At 37.6% G+C, this 16,758-nt stretch overlaps 1 protein-coding gene across 1 annotated transcript in view; it reads right to left on the reverse strand.

Moving 5' to 3' along the window:
* Positions 1-16,758, reverse strand: part of LOC125228567 (hemicentin-1-like) — a 160,994-nt gene that overhangs the window by 117,255 nt on the left and 26,981 nt on the right. Inside the window, exon 2 of the mRNA XM_048133178.1 lies at positions 2,789-2,959. Within this exon, the coding sequence (XP_047989135.1) occupies positions 2,789-2,891 (103 nt within the window). The 5' untranslated portion in view covers positions 2,892-2,959. The remainder of the gene's footprint in view (positions 1-2,788; positions 2,960-16,758) is intronic.

Genomic DNA, 16,758 nt, shown 5'->3' on the forward strand with positions numbered 1-16,758 from the left:
TATACAAGTATGCATGGGCAGCCGGTAGTAAAGTAAAAAAAATGTTGTTTATCAATTACATTAAGTAGGCACATTATTCTAACCCAGGTTCGAGTGCAAGAAAATTACTTCTACGCCCCGACCCCGATTTGTTCTTTATGTTATCCATAGGTAAGAGTGAAATCGTCCCCAAAAACGGATTTTCATACAAAATTTGTCCACAATTTCCTAATACTGTGTATTGGACTTTTCGGCACTAGTCTAATAATGTTCTTATTTCGATTTTCGATTGTTGTAAAAATTAGAAAGCGAAAAATTTGAATTAATAAAAAAGTCCGAACTAAACTAGTCATTAAAGATTCGAATATAAAAACAAACTTGAGCCATAACATATAACATAACCAAAAACAAACAAAAAACAGAACGTCAATATCCATGGAGGAAAATAACGCCGCGACGCCCGCAACTGTGAGAGGTAAACTCGCCTTGAAAGGAATATAGGTTACTTCATTAATAGTATGAAGTCAACTTTATTAAATTCCCTTTAACGAGCAGAAATAATAAATGTTGCCTGTAAGTGGGTGCTGAAGTCCCTCGCGGTGCTTCAGAATAGCTTATAGACCTCCAACCCAAATAACAACCTTGTTTCTCATAATTAAAATATCTACCTCGTGGAGATTGCCTCGTGGTTGCCTTCCCGATGATTTATTGATTGTGTTCACGCCTGGCGTAATTTAATAACATTTGGTTACGAACATTGTTTACCCATGTGTATCCTCATTATTTGTAATACTCCGTACGTGGATTTATTAAAACCGCTCTGATGCGGTACAGAATTTTAATTGGGTGAAATCCAGCTTGTATTGATAGCGACGAGTTCATTTCACACGGTTCTGTTATTCTGTTAATATAGGTATTTTATTTCTGTAAACGACAATCAAACAATAGCCTTTTACAGTTCATTGTATATAACGCAGATTTTATGTTTTATTTTTATCTATATCGCTAAATTTAATTGGGACTAAATTAAACATCTACCGCATGCCATACCACCTGTCGGCCAAGGAAATTACTGAATTGGTACTAAACACAGAGCGGCTTGACGGCAGACCTCAAATGAGATAGTCGTGTTGTAGTCTTTCAAAAAGATTGGGCAAACATTTTCATACACGAAGAGGCATATAAAGAGTCTTTTATACGCAGCAATGGGACATAACAGGCTAACTAATAAATTAATATTTGGGAGAGCTATTTTAATAATTTGATATTTTAAAACTGTGTAAAAATCAAGTTTTTTAAACCTTTAAGTTTCTAACGTAATTTAAAAAAGTTAATGTTTATGCCTACTGTACAATAGTATATTTAATCAGGAATGCTCGGTCAGTCGTCGTTAGTCAAATATGTAAAGGCGACCGAAACTTCGCCACAGTAGTTATAAATAATTACTTCAATAACGTAATTGCCTCATCGCAAAAGGCGCGGTTCATTAATTCGCGCCGTGTGGCGTGCTGAGTGATTGATCTATGACATAATGTGGTAACACACACTGGAATAGCGAAGAGACAGGTAATAGGTCCCAAAATGTACGAATTACAAAATTTATTCATACTCGCAATGCAGCTGTTAGTCCGATTTAGTATGGAGGCATGGTCCGATGCGGCAAAAAACACGATCTTGGCTCGTCCTCTCACTTTTGTATCTCCGCTTTTAGTTTTTAAACGTTCACGAAAATTATGTACCTAAGTATAATATTTTCGATAAAATTATTTGACATAAACGAAATACCCCATCCTAGACTGCATCGGCATTTTTCATCAGGCTGGTCGCGCGATATGATAAAACATCAAGCCGTTCTTTTCGCACTATCTGTAAGTGCGATAGGGATGGCCTGATGTTTCATCGTTTGTCGCGCGAACATGCTATCGGTTAAGATTTTAATCAAATGAAAAAAATACACGCTAAGTTAAATGAACCTTATTTCGTTGAAGAATTGTTACAACAGCAATTCCCGTTAAGTTTGTACATTTGGATCACGTCTCCGATTTGGATAAAAATTGGTGGGCTGATAGAGTCCATGATGCTGAGCAAGATCCGCTAGGTTTCCCAAAATGTCCTATGTAGTTTGTATGAAACCTTCCTGTTTTGTTACCAGATTTCTATACATTTTCGGTAACAAAAAAGGAAAGTTTCATACAATCAACCTAGGACATTTTGAGAAACCTAGTGGATCCTGCTCAGCATCGTGGACTCTATCAGCCTATCAATTTTTATCCAAATCGGAGACGTGATCCAAATGTACAAACTTAACGGGAATTGCTGACAAATGGTTAGTCTGTTCGCTTTCTTTAGGAAATACAATAAACTAGAATACGAACAAATCAAAACATTACGTAATATTTTATGAAAACGTGATTCCAGATTTGTAATTCCATTTCGTATTTTTCCCTCAAAAAACCACACTGTTTTTACGGAATACTATCACATGTTTAGAAATATTGTTCTTGCCAGGAAATGTTTTCATTCTTGGATTTCTTAATATTTATGTTTTATTTCGGAATTTTGTTTCCATTATCGTTGATATGACGATTATTTAGTTGTGTTTCAATAATAATACAATGTAGGTAGTTTCCTGAGACACCAACTAACTAAAATCGACGCTAAATTGTATTGAATAATATTCATTTATTAAATATTAAAATAAACCTATTGAGATCCTCCTATATGCAGCCTATAATTATGATTATGTAAAATTGATGTCATCGGCATGAAAAGTACGGGTTTTGACTATCAGCATGTATATCAAACATACCTGCGATATTGAAGCTGCAGATTAACAACGTCCACAGGGATAGAGCTCTGGCTGGGCTCGGCCGGACCCACTCCATCCTCCAGCGAACAGTTTTTAAAAACATTAATCAGACACCATCCGAAATCGGTGAGATTACATCTTCACTGGGATTGTTTGCGCGTCCTCGCCTCCCTGAAACAACGGAGTCAAATTGATAATTTGCTCAAATTCTTACTGGGTTGCTAAACTTTGGCATAACAAAGGCTATTTACTTCCATAATTGACGACTTGAACGTAACTTTAAAGCAACTTATTGTTTATTTATTTGAACTAAGTATAAAGGGGAACCTAAAGCAGGAACAGCTGTTCAAACATTTTGCCAATACCAATAGGAAAATAAATATACCTTATTTGTGTTCATCAGTTTACTTATGTTATGTTAGATGAGCAAACGTCTTCTCCGAGACCACGGTGACAAAGCCGTCCCCAAAACGTTTGGAAGTTAGTTTCAAAATTAATACCTAAGTACTCGATTAAATTTATAATGTGCTATAAATTATAATATAATGTTTAAAGTTGCTACCAGTGTGATTAACAATATTTGAGTTTATTTAACACACGATGCTACAAAACATAATTTATAGTTGCTCTTAAAATCATATCCAACTTTAATAAACCTTTTGTTACTTTATAAAGGGACGGCCGGTTTTTGAAACTCCAAACCACCACGGTAGTCACTTTCCGCGCTATATACAGAATGATTCATGAGCCCCAAAAAGCATCAAGAGATTTATTAAAGGTTTAAGAGAAGTATGGATATTGCGTCACCTCTTTTATGAGACAGGGCGCAGCACAGCGAATGTTATTCCAATTCACATCTGGAGAAGTACTTCTTCCAGAATACATAATTATTTTTCGAGATATTAGCGAAACACCTGAAAAAGCGGTTCTTTGGATATGTTCACCTCTTGACAGGTCTAACCAGAGACACAAAGTAAAATAACTGTTCCAAGCATAAGAGTTTTGAATGATTCACGGTTATTTTCATTATTTTCATTTTCTGTGTAAAGCGTGAAAAATTAAGCCCTGTCATCACCTACATCAGACTTCCACAGGAACCAAAGTGAAGTAAAAAAAAAAAAAAATATTATAAGGACCTTAAAACAGTTGTAAACAAGGCAATTTATTTTGAGAAGGTAGCTTATTTTGAACAAAATATAAACAACAAAATTAATGACCCAAAAATATTGTGGAAAAACCTGAAGTCTAATATATTGCCAAGTAAGACTAATGAATTGCCAACACATTTCAATAATCCATGTACCATAAACAAACACTTTCTAGATCTACCAGGGACATCAGGTGTAACTCTATCACAGCTAACTTATTTTGAGTTCCATAGGTTTGGTGATTCTGTTTTTAGTCTGAACACAATTAACTCTAATGAAACAATGAAAATAATTAGAGGTTTAAAATCTAATGCAGAGGGTGCTGATGGGATAAATTTAAATATGATTATTTTAACACTGCCTTATACAATTAATATTATTACTTATTTAATTAATTTATCTATAGTTTCATCGACTTTCCCCGATATATGGAAGTTAGCAATTGTTAATCCCCTGCCTAAAGTTTCTAACCCATCTGTAATAAAAGACCTCAGGCCAATTAGCATACTACCTTGTCTATCGAAAATAATAGAGAAAGCTGTCTGTGCACAGTTAACCACCTACCTCGAAATGAACAACATTTTGCCTGATGTCCAATCTGGTTTTCGGAAAGGTCGTAGCACGACCACTGCTTTACTCGATGTTACTGACAACATTTTGGATGCGCAAGATAATGGCATGTGCACTGTTTTGGTACTTCTTGATTTCTCTAGGGCCTTCGATTGTTTAAATATAAACCTACTTTTATCTAAGTTAACCTATTATGGCTTTGACCAGAAAACTATTAGGTGGTTCGAAAGTTACCTAAGCAATCGATCACAGATAGTTAAGGTACGACTTAGTAATGGTTCGTCACTTGTTTCTGAAAAGGTCGAGCTTACCAGAGGTGTCCCGCAAGGATCGGTGATAGGCCCGCTCCTTTTTATACTTTACTCTGCAGATATTAGATCTCACATTTTGCACTGTAAATATCACATCTACGCAGATGACATACAGGTCTACATATCATGTAAACCAGCGGAAATTAACACTGCCATAGAGAAACTCAATCAAGATCTCACAAGAATAGCCACTTGGGCATCAGCTAATTGTCTGCTGCTAAACCCAAGTAAGACTAAGTACCTTGTTTTTGGCAGCAAGCAGCGGCTGGCCAGTGTCGGTACTACAGTGGATGTTATGCTGATGAATGAACCAGTTGAGAGGGTATGTGAAGCACGAAACTTAGGTCTTTTGATGGATTGCGAACTTCGTTTTGAGAAGCATACCGCAGAAGCTGTAAGAAGTTGCTTCTACAAGCTTAAGGTGCTATATAAAATTCGGCCGTATCTTAGCGAAACTCTGCGCATCCGACTGATCGAGTCACTTGTCCTATCCAAACTTAACTATATGGATGTAGTAACTGGGCCTAGGCTTCTTGCTAAAACTAAGAAACTCATACAGCGTGTTCAGAATGCCTGTGCTCGTTTTTGTTTCAATATTCCATTGAGAGCCCACGTGACTCCCTTCCTTAATCAGCATAAAATTCTTAAAATGTTGCATCGTCGTAAGCTTCATTTGGCTTGTCTACTCTTCGGAGTCTTGAAGTACAAATCGCCTGCATATCTTTATAATAAGCTATCTTGTATTAAGCTTCGCGACCGCCGTCAATGTGGGATCCATTTGCTGACGCCACGCCACGCGTCGGCAGCTTTCCGAGGAAGTTATAAATATCAAAGTTCAAAATGCTGGAATAACATCCCTCCGCCCTTGAAGAACCTGCAAAGTATTCATAGTTTTAAAATAAAAATTAAACAATACCTATTCAGCCACCAACTTAACCAGGAAACCTGCATACATGACACAAGCTGCCTGTAGTTCTTAATCTCATATTTTTACTTACCACCTGGGTCACGTTCCCTTGCAGATTGCACATAAAAATATTATCTTTGCCTTTATTCTATTCTATTCTATTCTATTCTATTCATTAGACTTATTATTTCAGCGCGCGAAGGACGGTAGATCGCGCGCTGTCTACGCAACTTTGATATCCACCCGCCTTCGTCAGTTTTCCGTGATCATGATGCATGCAACTGCGTCGAAATATCGGAAGATCGACAAAAATCTAAAAGGTAATCACAGTCTATAACCCGGTCAATATAAGTCTAGTGTTCCAAGCATGTTCATTAAAATTGTCCAAGTATTACCGATCCGATATTACCGAAAAGTGCACTTATGGCGTTTCTTAGAACCAATAACAACAAAATAGTGTCACTTCTTGTCACTGTGGATATATTATGAAATATTGATTTACTATTTTATTTATTTATGTAATTAAAATATTAATATTCTAATATACTTATACTTCGTATAACATAGATTAATCAACGAAGTTCAGTTATTTGTTTGGTAAATATTCAAACTGTACTAAGTCAATTTGCTTCGCGGCATTAATATTCAGGTTAAATATTAAGGATTCGACTCGAAAATGTTAAAGGGGTTATAGTACAAGGACGTCCTATGATAAATACGATTACAACTCAAAATGGTTAAGTGAGCAAAGAGAGAGTTATTAAAAAAAAAAACATCGAAGGAAAATAATATATAGGTACCTGATAAAATAAAATACTAATATTATAGTCAGATAGCAAAATAATAATAGAAATACTAGCTCAGAAGACCTTCACAAAAAAAATTGGTTTACAAATGATGAATGATGAAATAAAAATTTATTTCTTTACGTTTAAGCAACAGTTTTACTACCAAACGGTATAATTTGGGGGTACTAAGTTTCCTTTTTACAGCAGTTAGGTAGGCTTATAGGGATGTTAAAAAACCATGATTGCCATCTCAAAATGGTAGCTAAACAAAATGGCCGCCAATCCAAGATGGCGGATATTGAGTTTTAGAAAATCGACCATAACTCCAGAAGTATTGGTCCGATTTCATTTTTATTTTTTTTAAACGAAAACTCTTTTTGTGTACTCAAATACTTGTCATATTCATTGTTTCGATAAATTCAACCATTAGTTAGTAATTAACGAAAAATATTAAAAAAATATCTTTTTTTCTTAGACTTTTTGTCAAAAATCATGTTTTTACAAAATATCTTGCATATTCTAATAAATATTTAAATGCAGAAAAATAGTTCCATTAATCACCTTTAATTTGATGTATAAAAGATACAGATTTATTTAAAAAAAAAAACACGTGGAGGCTTAAATTTAATTTTACAATTAAGAGAAGAACTGAACATGATAGTATCCGACATCCATTAGCTTTAATAATATAATATAATATGTCATAGGTAAACTACAGTTTTAGATATTTAATTATTTGAATAAAATGTCCTTATTGATGCAGGGCCAACCAACCGAGATAAAACAAAATAAATAAACTAGACACAGTGAGTATGAGATTCTATCTCAACACATTAACCTTTTGACCGCCATGGACGGATATAGCCGTCGCTGGAAATGATTCCTGAGGACGCCAACGATGACCATCAGTTTTGCCAATGTAATTGGGACCCATGCGAGCCTTTTTAACGCCTAATTTTGCTCAAATAATCGCGATCCACGTCTGGTGTCCGGGCCACGACTTGTCATATCTTTTTCACTGCAGAAACTCTGATCGGTGTTCGAGAAAACTTATATTTAGTTATCCTTTCATACAAGAGGTGAAGAACACACCCCAAATGACAAATAGTCTTGAGATATGCACTATAATGCATTAATGAGCCATATCTATGAAGTATCCGACTACTAAACGACCTGATATAGGTATCTACCGAATAAACCTTAATTTACGCACAAAAATATAGTACTTATCACCGCGAATGTAGATTGTAGAGCCAATATCACTAATAATCACCTTCAAGACAATCACAGGTAACAGATTAATTTTCTCCTAATTTTTCGAACTTTTATAGCAGGTTTTCTTGAGCTAGGCTTCCACGACTTACGTGCCCGGGCCCGGCCCAAGCCCATTTTAGAGTAGCAATCCGACCTCTATAACTCTGATCCGTCGCCACATCATCTCGTTTCGTTTCCATCGTAGAAAGACATACCGAACGTGTTGTGCTCTATATGCAACTTTTAGCCTCTTCATTTCGTACATTGCTAGTGTCCAACATCTCGCAAGCTTATGTCACGGTGGGAAGTACACACTGATCAAACATGTTGGTCTTCAGTGACTGGTATTCTGGCCCTTAATACGTCCTTCAGCCTACAAAAGACATCCAAGTCCTCTGTGTGATCTCCGCCGGCAGCAAGGCCGATCCAAGTCTCTGTATTGTGTTATAGTTCGACAAAACTCGACGTTTTGTGCCTATTTTGCGTGATGTAGGGGATTTAGCTAGTCCTACTAGCTCATCTCCTCGAGAAATCCTATTAGACTTTTAATGTTGAGTAAGAGAGCCTCGGAGAAGTCTCTCGGGGATCCGAGATGTTTTTTCCTGTATGGAGCCACACTGCTAACTGCAGCACCAGGTGAGAGGCTGTCTGCTGTGTTTTCACGCACCCTCGTCACAGGGGAATGTTCATAGCATTTGTTATGAAAATATTTTTGTTAAATAGTCTACCACCTGTTCTTACATTGGTTACCATTCTCAGGCGGACTTTCCCTAGTTGAAGGAGCGTCTTTGTGAGTTTTCCATTGATGTTAGGCTTGGCTTGTTTGACCGCAGCATTTGATCTGGGTTTGCCAGTGTGCTGTGTGTAGTTTCCCATTGAGCATACCTTGCTGAAGGGCATCGGAAGAATCGACCCCTGCCTGGCCAGCTCGTCGGTCGCATCATAACCTCGAGATCCTCTGTGTCCTTTGGTCCACTGAAGGATAATTTTGTTATTATGACTTACCTCCGTTAGTCGTTTATGGCATTCCTTAATCCAAGCTTTATTTGTTGTACATGATAACTTGTCCTGAAAATTGGAGCTTGGGATAAGCCTGTCCTTGCCATAACTTTCAATTTGTACATATATGTTTAACTGGTTTAACTTAACTATTTTAACCCAACACTCACCGACGGCATACAGTTCCTCCAGCATCTGTTGGGGACCATGTACTTCTTTGAAGATGCCGATGTCACCCGCAATCCGCATATCGGAGATAATTGAGACATACATTTGTATTTGTATTTGTATCATCCCTATTGAGGCTTTTATAAATGCCTTCCTGTTAAAAAACTTGTCCAGATTGCAAAACCTCGGAGTTCTTCTGTACTAATTGAGATTCGTCGATACGGCTGCTAAATTTTCTTCTGATTCAATGTCAGTTTGCATAGAAATATTCGCATTTTGGTACACCTTTTATGAAAATTCAACTAACGTTAGTAGGTAATTAAAACGTTTCTTATTAACGTCTTCTAACGTTTTCCCTTCGGTAATTACCAACAATAGATGTTAGCATTATTTGGCTCTACTTTAAGCGGTGATAAATGTCTCAAAGTTTGTCCATCCGGTATTTCACGTCTTCTTTGTTTAGTAATCGGTAAAATATAGGTAAGGAAAATCTATTAATGCTGTACCTACTAAAGAACATTTCCAAAGTTTGCCCGACTTCTGGGGGTGCTCTGCTCTAACCCGCTCGTGCGTAGGTTTTTTTTTTCAAATCGAGTCCTTGAATGCAAAACGATTTTCAATCCGGAATACGATTTCAACCCTTAAACGCAAGATGATGAAGGAGTATGCCGTCTTCCAGACACAATCGCAACAAAACTGCATTGCGAATTCGCCAATATATGAGCGAAATTAGGCATTACGGAGTCCCAATTTCATTGCATTTGGCGCCCGTATCGTTGGCGTTCTTGACAAGAATTTCCGATGACCACCGTGGCCGTCCGCGACGGTCAAAAGGTTAATGGTTCTATCTTGATACTTTCGACACAAAATGTTAGTCATATATCTAGTATACTTAAATACTTAATTTACATCATCGAGGTGTGTTACACATATGATATCTAAACAAATTTTATCCTAGTACTATCGAATATCTACAAATTCATGGATACTCTCATGTCCAGAACTATTATTCTAATTGTACAATTGTTAAAATAAACTAAAAACGGCATATTCGTACTCTACAACATCTACCTGAAGCTTTTAGTACTGTATGGGCAACGGTGAATTTCACCGAAGGCAGAATTAAATTTAAACCTGTATGGGTTTTTTAAAATTCAATCTGTATCTTTTATAGATCAAATTAAAGGTGATTAATGGCACTATTTTTCTACATAGCGAAAGGTAGTGAATTTATGTTGAAATATGCGCTTGCTCGTTTGACAATAATTACTACCCTATTTAAATAGAGCAGATGATCTGTATTACAAACATTTATGTCCATGTGAATAAATAAAATGCAATAAAAAACAATGTTGATAATCTGTTTGTCAAAAGTATTACGGCATCTTTAAATTCTTACGTGCACTTGGGCCTTCAAGAGTTTGAGACACTCAGCCGACCTCTTATAACTTTCGCCAAAGCATTAGAGAAGATGTTAAAAAATTCAAGAAACCGCTGGACCCCACAACTGCGGCCCTGCAGGGTACACTTAGCGGGGAGCCAAAGTGATGTAATGAAAATACTTAATGACAGTCCGGAAACAACAGTTAGTTTTATATTTAATGGAAGTTAATAAAGTGGGTGCTAGGTAATCTGCTTACATTAAAAGCTTGTAGACAATGGATTGATGGCTTGTGGCAGTGTTTTTTAAGCTGAAAGTTTAAGAAGGATATTTTATATTAGACAACGGGTTGGTAAGTCGAGAATTCACGATATTTTAGCACAGTTGCATATGATTGATGTTTGATATTTATATTTATAAGTTTTAATATTAATGTAATTCAAAATAAAGCTATATACTTGTCTACCATTGATATAGTGTGGACGCAGTTTCTATTTCTAATTCCATTTCATTTATCCTGTATGGTCATGCGCCACATTTCGAAGCAAAACCAAGCGTAGGACTTAAGTTCTTCATACGTTTTTTTTTCAATCATAGCTAACACAAACATTTGTTTTCTTCCAATTGTGTATTTTTTTATAAATGTAATTTTGCGATACAGTGAAGTAAATAGTGAAAAAATAGAAAATATTTTTGTAAAGTATATTTACTATATAACTCATGTAATTTCTAGATAATAATCTCTAATTATACTCAACAGGCGATAAAAATAGGAGAAATAGCCACATCACATATAGTTCAAACAAACTTCGCATAGGATTAGAAAATAAGTTGTTTTAAACTCACTTTATTTCTGCCAAAAATTTATAACTAGATGCACTACTACTGTGTAAGGCAAGCTGTGTTCCTTTCAGATGACTCACACATATTGAACAACCATTAGGTACCTACACGATGTACTCCCCGCAATATTAGTTAGCCAACTGAAGTCACACTGCTATAACTTTCATGCTTATGGGGGTAATTCTCAAAATAGTGGCATCGTACCCTGCCATCACGTTTTTGAATAGAAAGTATGCGAAATATATAATTTTCACATATAATTAAAATCTTCATAAGTAGGCATTAACGTGACACATCGAGGCCAAAACATATTTTTTCTATAATTATAATACTTTTGTAAAAAAAAATTAAAGAAGACCGTTTTCTACTGTACCCTGCCTTGTCACAACGCGACACAGCTCAAGTTTTCGCTCTACAGATTATTGAATTGCAGTTGTATGATATTAAAATATCGTTTTTTGTAGAGAATAGACTACTATATTCTTAAATATACGTTGCACGGGATGTTTCGATTACTTTTGAACACAAATTTTCACGTTCAAAGTTTGTCCAGCGATATTTTCTCTATATCCTGTGCGTCCGCGGTATTGCACCTCACTCACACACAGAAAGTCTTATTGAGACCCTAATATACGTAAAACACGTAGCCAGTATGGTTCTAGCCGCCGGTGTAAAGGTTTGTGTGTGAGGTGCTGCGGTCTTGTGGTTAGAAGTTTTCAAAGTGTGACGTTCGGAGTTTGTAACAGGTATGTCCACTTTATTCTGGCATCATTATTTTAAAATATTAATACGGCGGTTTTGTTACTAATAACATTTTAATGTTGTATTGAAGTATAACTATTTATATTAAAATTATGACAGTTGTATTATCAACAATTTCGGAGATAATATCTAGTTAATCGGATTTTCACTACACCCTGTGTAACTTTATCCTGCCATCACTCTGCAGGGTAAAGTGACTGTTGACAGGATAAAGAAACACAAGTAAAAACAAGCTATTTTGACATGGTTTTTACTAACTTGCAATGTATGTATGTTTGTATGTATGTTGAGGTCAAATTTTGCAACCCAATTTGAAGCAGAAATGTTCAACCGACTGAGCTGAAATTTTGTATACACGCTGCGGATGACGTTCGCATATAAGCACCGATATGGGGCATTGGGTCCTTCGATATTGGGCAATAGTCTGCTCAGCGCCGAAGCAGTCCCGACGAGGCTAGGAACCAATATGATAAAATGTTCCTCGGAGTACCAATTTTGATTTGAATTTAAGCCCAAGTAGGTACTTAATTTGGGGCGTAAGAGGGACCGCCTCACCGCCAACAGGCAACATCCCTATCTTTCTTGCATGTAGGCACGACAGAACCAGATTGCATTTCGATCGGCGTATAGCGTCAACTATTATCATTTTGGCTAGGTCGGCAGTAATCACTTTCTTCGGGCAGAAGCCAACCTTTTCCCTCGAAAACCTCGTTATCGGTCGTGGCAAGTAACACTGCAAGCCCAAACAAATTAATGCGCCCAACTGTGAGCTCAGTTGCCACTGTGGCTCTCCTTCTTATCCTGGTACTTTCTTCCACTCACGGCTACTATTGTGTCATCGGCAAAAAAAATGTTATCATGCGGAGAAGTTGGACTACTCTGATAGCCAAGTCAAAGCCAATGCTCCAGAGCAGGCGCCCAGTACCGACCCCTGTGGAAAACTGTGGGTAGGTTATGATTATTATGAATATGCATGTGGGTAAGAACCCAGAAGAATAAAGAAGTCAGTCTTGATTTGAGCACGTAGCCTCATTGACCTGTCCCTATACGTTTACATGGCGCAGCCGGTAGGAACACCACACTCCATTTGTCTTTCTAGGCATATTCCTCCTGATTCATTGAGCTCTACTCTATTTGCAAGGTAATGCCCTATGGTGAATGATGATCTTCAAATAGAAAGGCGCATCGTGGAAGCAATGCGCCTATTTTATTACCACATAAAGAAGAGAGCCGAAGTAATTGGCAATGTCAAGAGATACTGCGATGGCTCCCTGCCTTTTCTCTGCTACCAGACCGCTGTATTTATGCAGCACATCATTTGCGTCTATCGCTCCTCCCAGAACCCGATCTCTGATGTTTGGGCACGTGTCTTCCAAAATGCGTGCACAGCAGTAGATGAGACATACGATGATGCGCTCAACATCGTGCCAGTTTCATCTAGGAAGGCAATGGGACGGTATCCTAAGGGACAGTCAGCTGGACTACCCTTTTTTCGAAAGGCACAGTCTGCCCACCTTACAACGAGAATGTATACCCTCTCGGAGGCAGTCGTCAATGTGGCCACGTAATCTACTTCCAAGATGTTTAAAGAGCCAAGGCACGCCGTCCGGCCCTAGAGTGGCCCTCATTTTAAATACTGACCTCATTATCTCGACACCTGTTACCAAGGAGACATCAAGGAGACGAACCAACTCTTCCACTGGGGCAGCCATTGCAGGCATTACACGCACAAGTATAACTCACATTGTGAATCATGATATGTGCTTTGTTGTTTTACAAGACTGTGATTATAGGTACTTATTTATTTATTCTTTATTGCACATAAAAAAGTACAAAATGGTGTACATAATGCCTTAAGGCATTCTCTACCAGTCAAACACTGGGTCAAAAAGAAACATTTGGTACGTGCAGGCATCGTGACAGAAAACAATAATCAGATATCACTTACTGTACTTCAACTGTTTTGAATAAAAAATAATGGATATTGTTTAAAAAAATACTTTTTTTTGCTTTTGTTTCTACTTAAAGAAAAAAAAATTGAATCCTAACAAAATCATAATAGTCGATATACGTTGAATTATTCGTGGTAAACTTGTTTTTTTATTCAAACTCTCTTTATCCTGCCCCGTTTTCCCTGCTACCCTGTCTATTCACTTTCTCCTGTATGTCTAAAATTTCAACTCGCTATAAGTTCTACGTTTTTACGACTATTTCGTTCCCTCCCGCAAATTCCGTATCATTGATGCACTCAAAAACATATTTAAATCCAAAAAGGTACAAAAAACCATTTTCATTTTTTCTCATTCACTTTACCCTGACGGTGCCACTTTTTTGAGAACGAACCATGGGCACTTCGTGATAAAGAAAGAGTTGGTATTATAACATCAGTGGCAAATATTTATACCAAAACGTGTAAACAAATTCTACCTATTCTGCCTTCAGGTCATCAGAATTTGTTACGTTAAGTTTTTTCTATGTGATATACGTTCGGCCTATTATTTCGATATGCATTAGATGTTCTTAAACAAATATTTTCTAAAAGCCTACACAAAATTTTAAAGAGGTATGATAGGTATAAATTTGTATTTTTGTACTCACATAGGTTTGTATTGGAACAGATATTTATCTTGTTACACGTGTACAGCTTTTATATCCTTTTAGTCCATTATTGTAGCGGGGAAGGGAGCATTACTTCCTATAATAATGGATAGTACAAAAAGGGACGTTCCCTCCCTCATGGTCTCATTCATCAAACCATGTGTATTACCACGTCCATGTACCATGTGTGTGAGTATAGTATTTACTTGTTCGGCAAATCATACGCAGATAAAAGGTTGCGTCAATTGTCAATATGTATACTACTTTAAAAAACGTAAGTTACAAAACTTGTAATAGGTATTTCTAAATAAAAAATGCAGTAAATAGGTTTTATGCTGAGAAAACTTTAAATATGCTTGTTTATTACAAATTTCTGTTTTCTTTTGAGGTTCGATTAGAAAGTAAAATTAACGAAATAATTTTAATGATTATTAATTTTGTACCAAAATATCCGAGTAAAGTAAGTAAAGAAAGAATCGATTTTTACATATCTCAGCACCCGGCGAATCGTGCAAACGCAGAAATGCATCGCAAGTTTTATGCGGCGAACTGAATTTCAAAGACAAATAATTGCATTGGAATTTCTAGAGGGAATACGGAATTTAATGCTTGCCTCGCAAAAATAACGAAGACGACAAATTTACGAACAATGGAAATTCGAATATAATGTTCAGCAAACTGAACTTTGCTTATGCAAGAGCTTTGTGAAAAACGCAGGACCCTGGAACAATTAGCAGTATTCTAACAAAATGATATTTATTAAAGTAAAATAATATCACAACTTATCTTCTTCTTCTTCTTCTTTGTCCTACCCTTTTCCCATTATTTGGGGTCGGGTCTCCTCACTCGTCTGCGCCAGGATACTCTGTCCTGGATTGTCTTTTCAGGCAAATGGGCTTCCTTGAGGTCTCTTTGTATTTTTACCACCAGGTTAGTGGCGGGCGGCCTCCACCTCTTTTCCGCTCAGGCAAACCTAGTGCAATCTGAACCACATGGTCCTCACTGCGTCTTTTGATATGTCCGTACCACCTGAGACGGTTCTCGGTGAGTTTCTGGGCGATTGGTGCGACTTTAAAGCTGCCTCTTATATATTCGTTGCGCACTTTATCGAGCCGAGTCACACCTCCCGCCCATCTCAACATCTTCATCTCATTGACGTGGACCTTATGTTCGTGGATTTTCTTGACTGTCCAGCATTCGGATCCGTACAATAGGGCTGGGCGAACTGCAGTTTTGTACACTTTGCCCTTCACCCTTACGGGCATATGATGATCACACAGTACTCCTGTCAGCGTTCTCCATTTTTGCCACGCGACACTTATGCGATGTGTGACGTCTCATCCACGTTTGCATCTGGTGTTAGCATGGAGCCCAGATATTTGAACTTCCTCACTGTTGGTATGGGTGGTTGTACCGATGTGTATTGTGTCTTGCTTTGTGTTTCCACTGAAGGAGCATTGCATGTGTTCGGTTTTGCTCCTACTAACACGTAGGCCGTACTTTTCCAGGGACTGTGTCCACATATTGAGGAGTTCCTGCAGATGTTGTGCAGTATTTGCGGCTAGTACAACGTCGTCTGCATACAGCATGGTCCATGGTAACGGTGCCGGTATGTCCTTAGTGAGGTAATCCATCACCAGATTAAAAAGTAAAGGGCTCAGCGCAGAACCCTGGTGGACGCCTACTTTAACCTCAAAAGCTTTGCTTAGACCCGCCAGGCTTCGAACTTTTGTGGTAGCACCGTAGTACATGTTCTGAATAATCTGGATGTAGTATTCCGGTACGTTTTGGGCTCGAAGTGCTTGCCATACAAGTTTACGTGGCACGCGGTCAAACGCCTTTTCAAGGTCGATGAATGCTAGATGTAAGTCTACTTTATTGATTTTATGCTTTTCCATCAAGATTCTGATCGCTTGTATGGCGTCGGTGGTGGATTTGGAAGCAGTGAACCCAAACTGACATGGAGATATCCTGATGAGCGCTGTGATACGTTTGTTAATGATCCGTTCCCATATTTTCAGCGTATGCGAGGTAAGTTTTATACCTCTATAATTTTCGCACTCTGCCACGTCTCCTTTATTTTTGTAGAAGGGCAGTAAGTAGCTTTTTCGCCACGACTCCGGGATATTTTTGGTGGTTAAGATGGCGTTAAACAGCCTGGTCAGCCAGGTTACTGCCGGCGGGCCTAATCGCTTCCATAAGTCCGCCGGTACTTCGTCTGGGCCTAGGGCTTTACGATTT

Source organism: Leguminivora glycinivorella, chromosome 8, assembly GCF_023078275.1.
Source record: "Leguminivora glycinivorella isolate SPB_JAAS2020 chromosome 8, LegGlyc_1.1, whole genome shotgun sequence".
Lineage (NCBI taxonomy): Eukaryota > Metazoa > Arthropoda > Insecta > Lepidoptera > Tortricidae > Leguminivora > Leguminivora glycinivorella.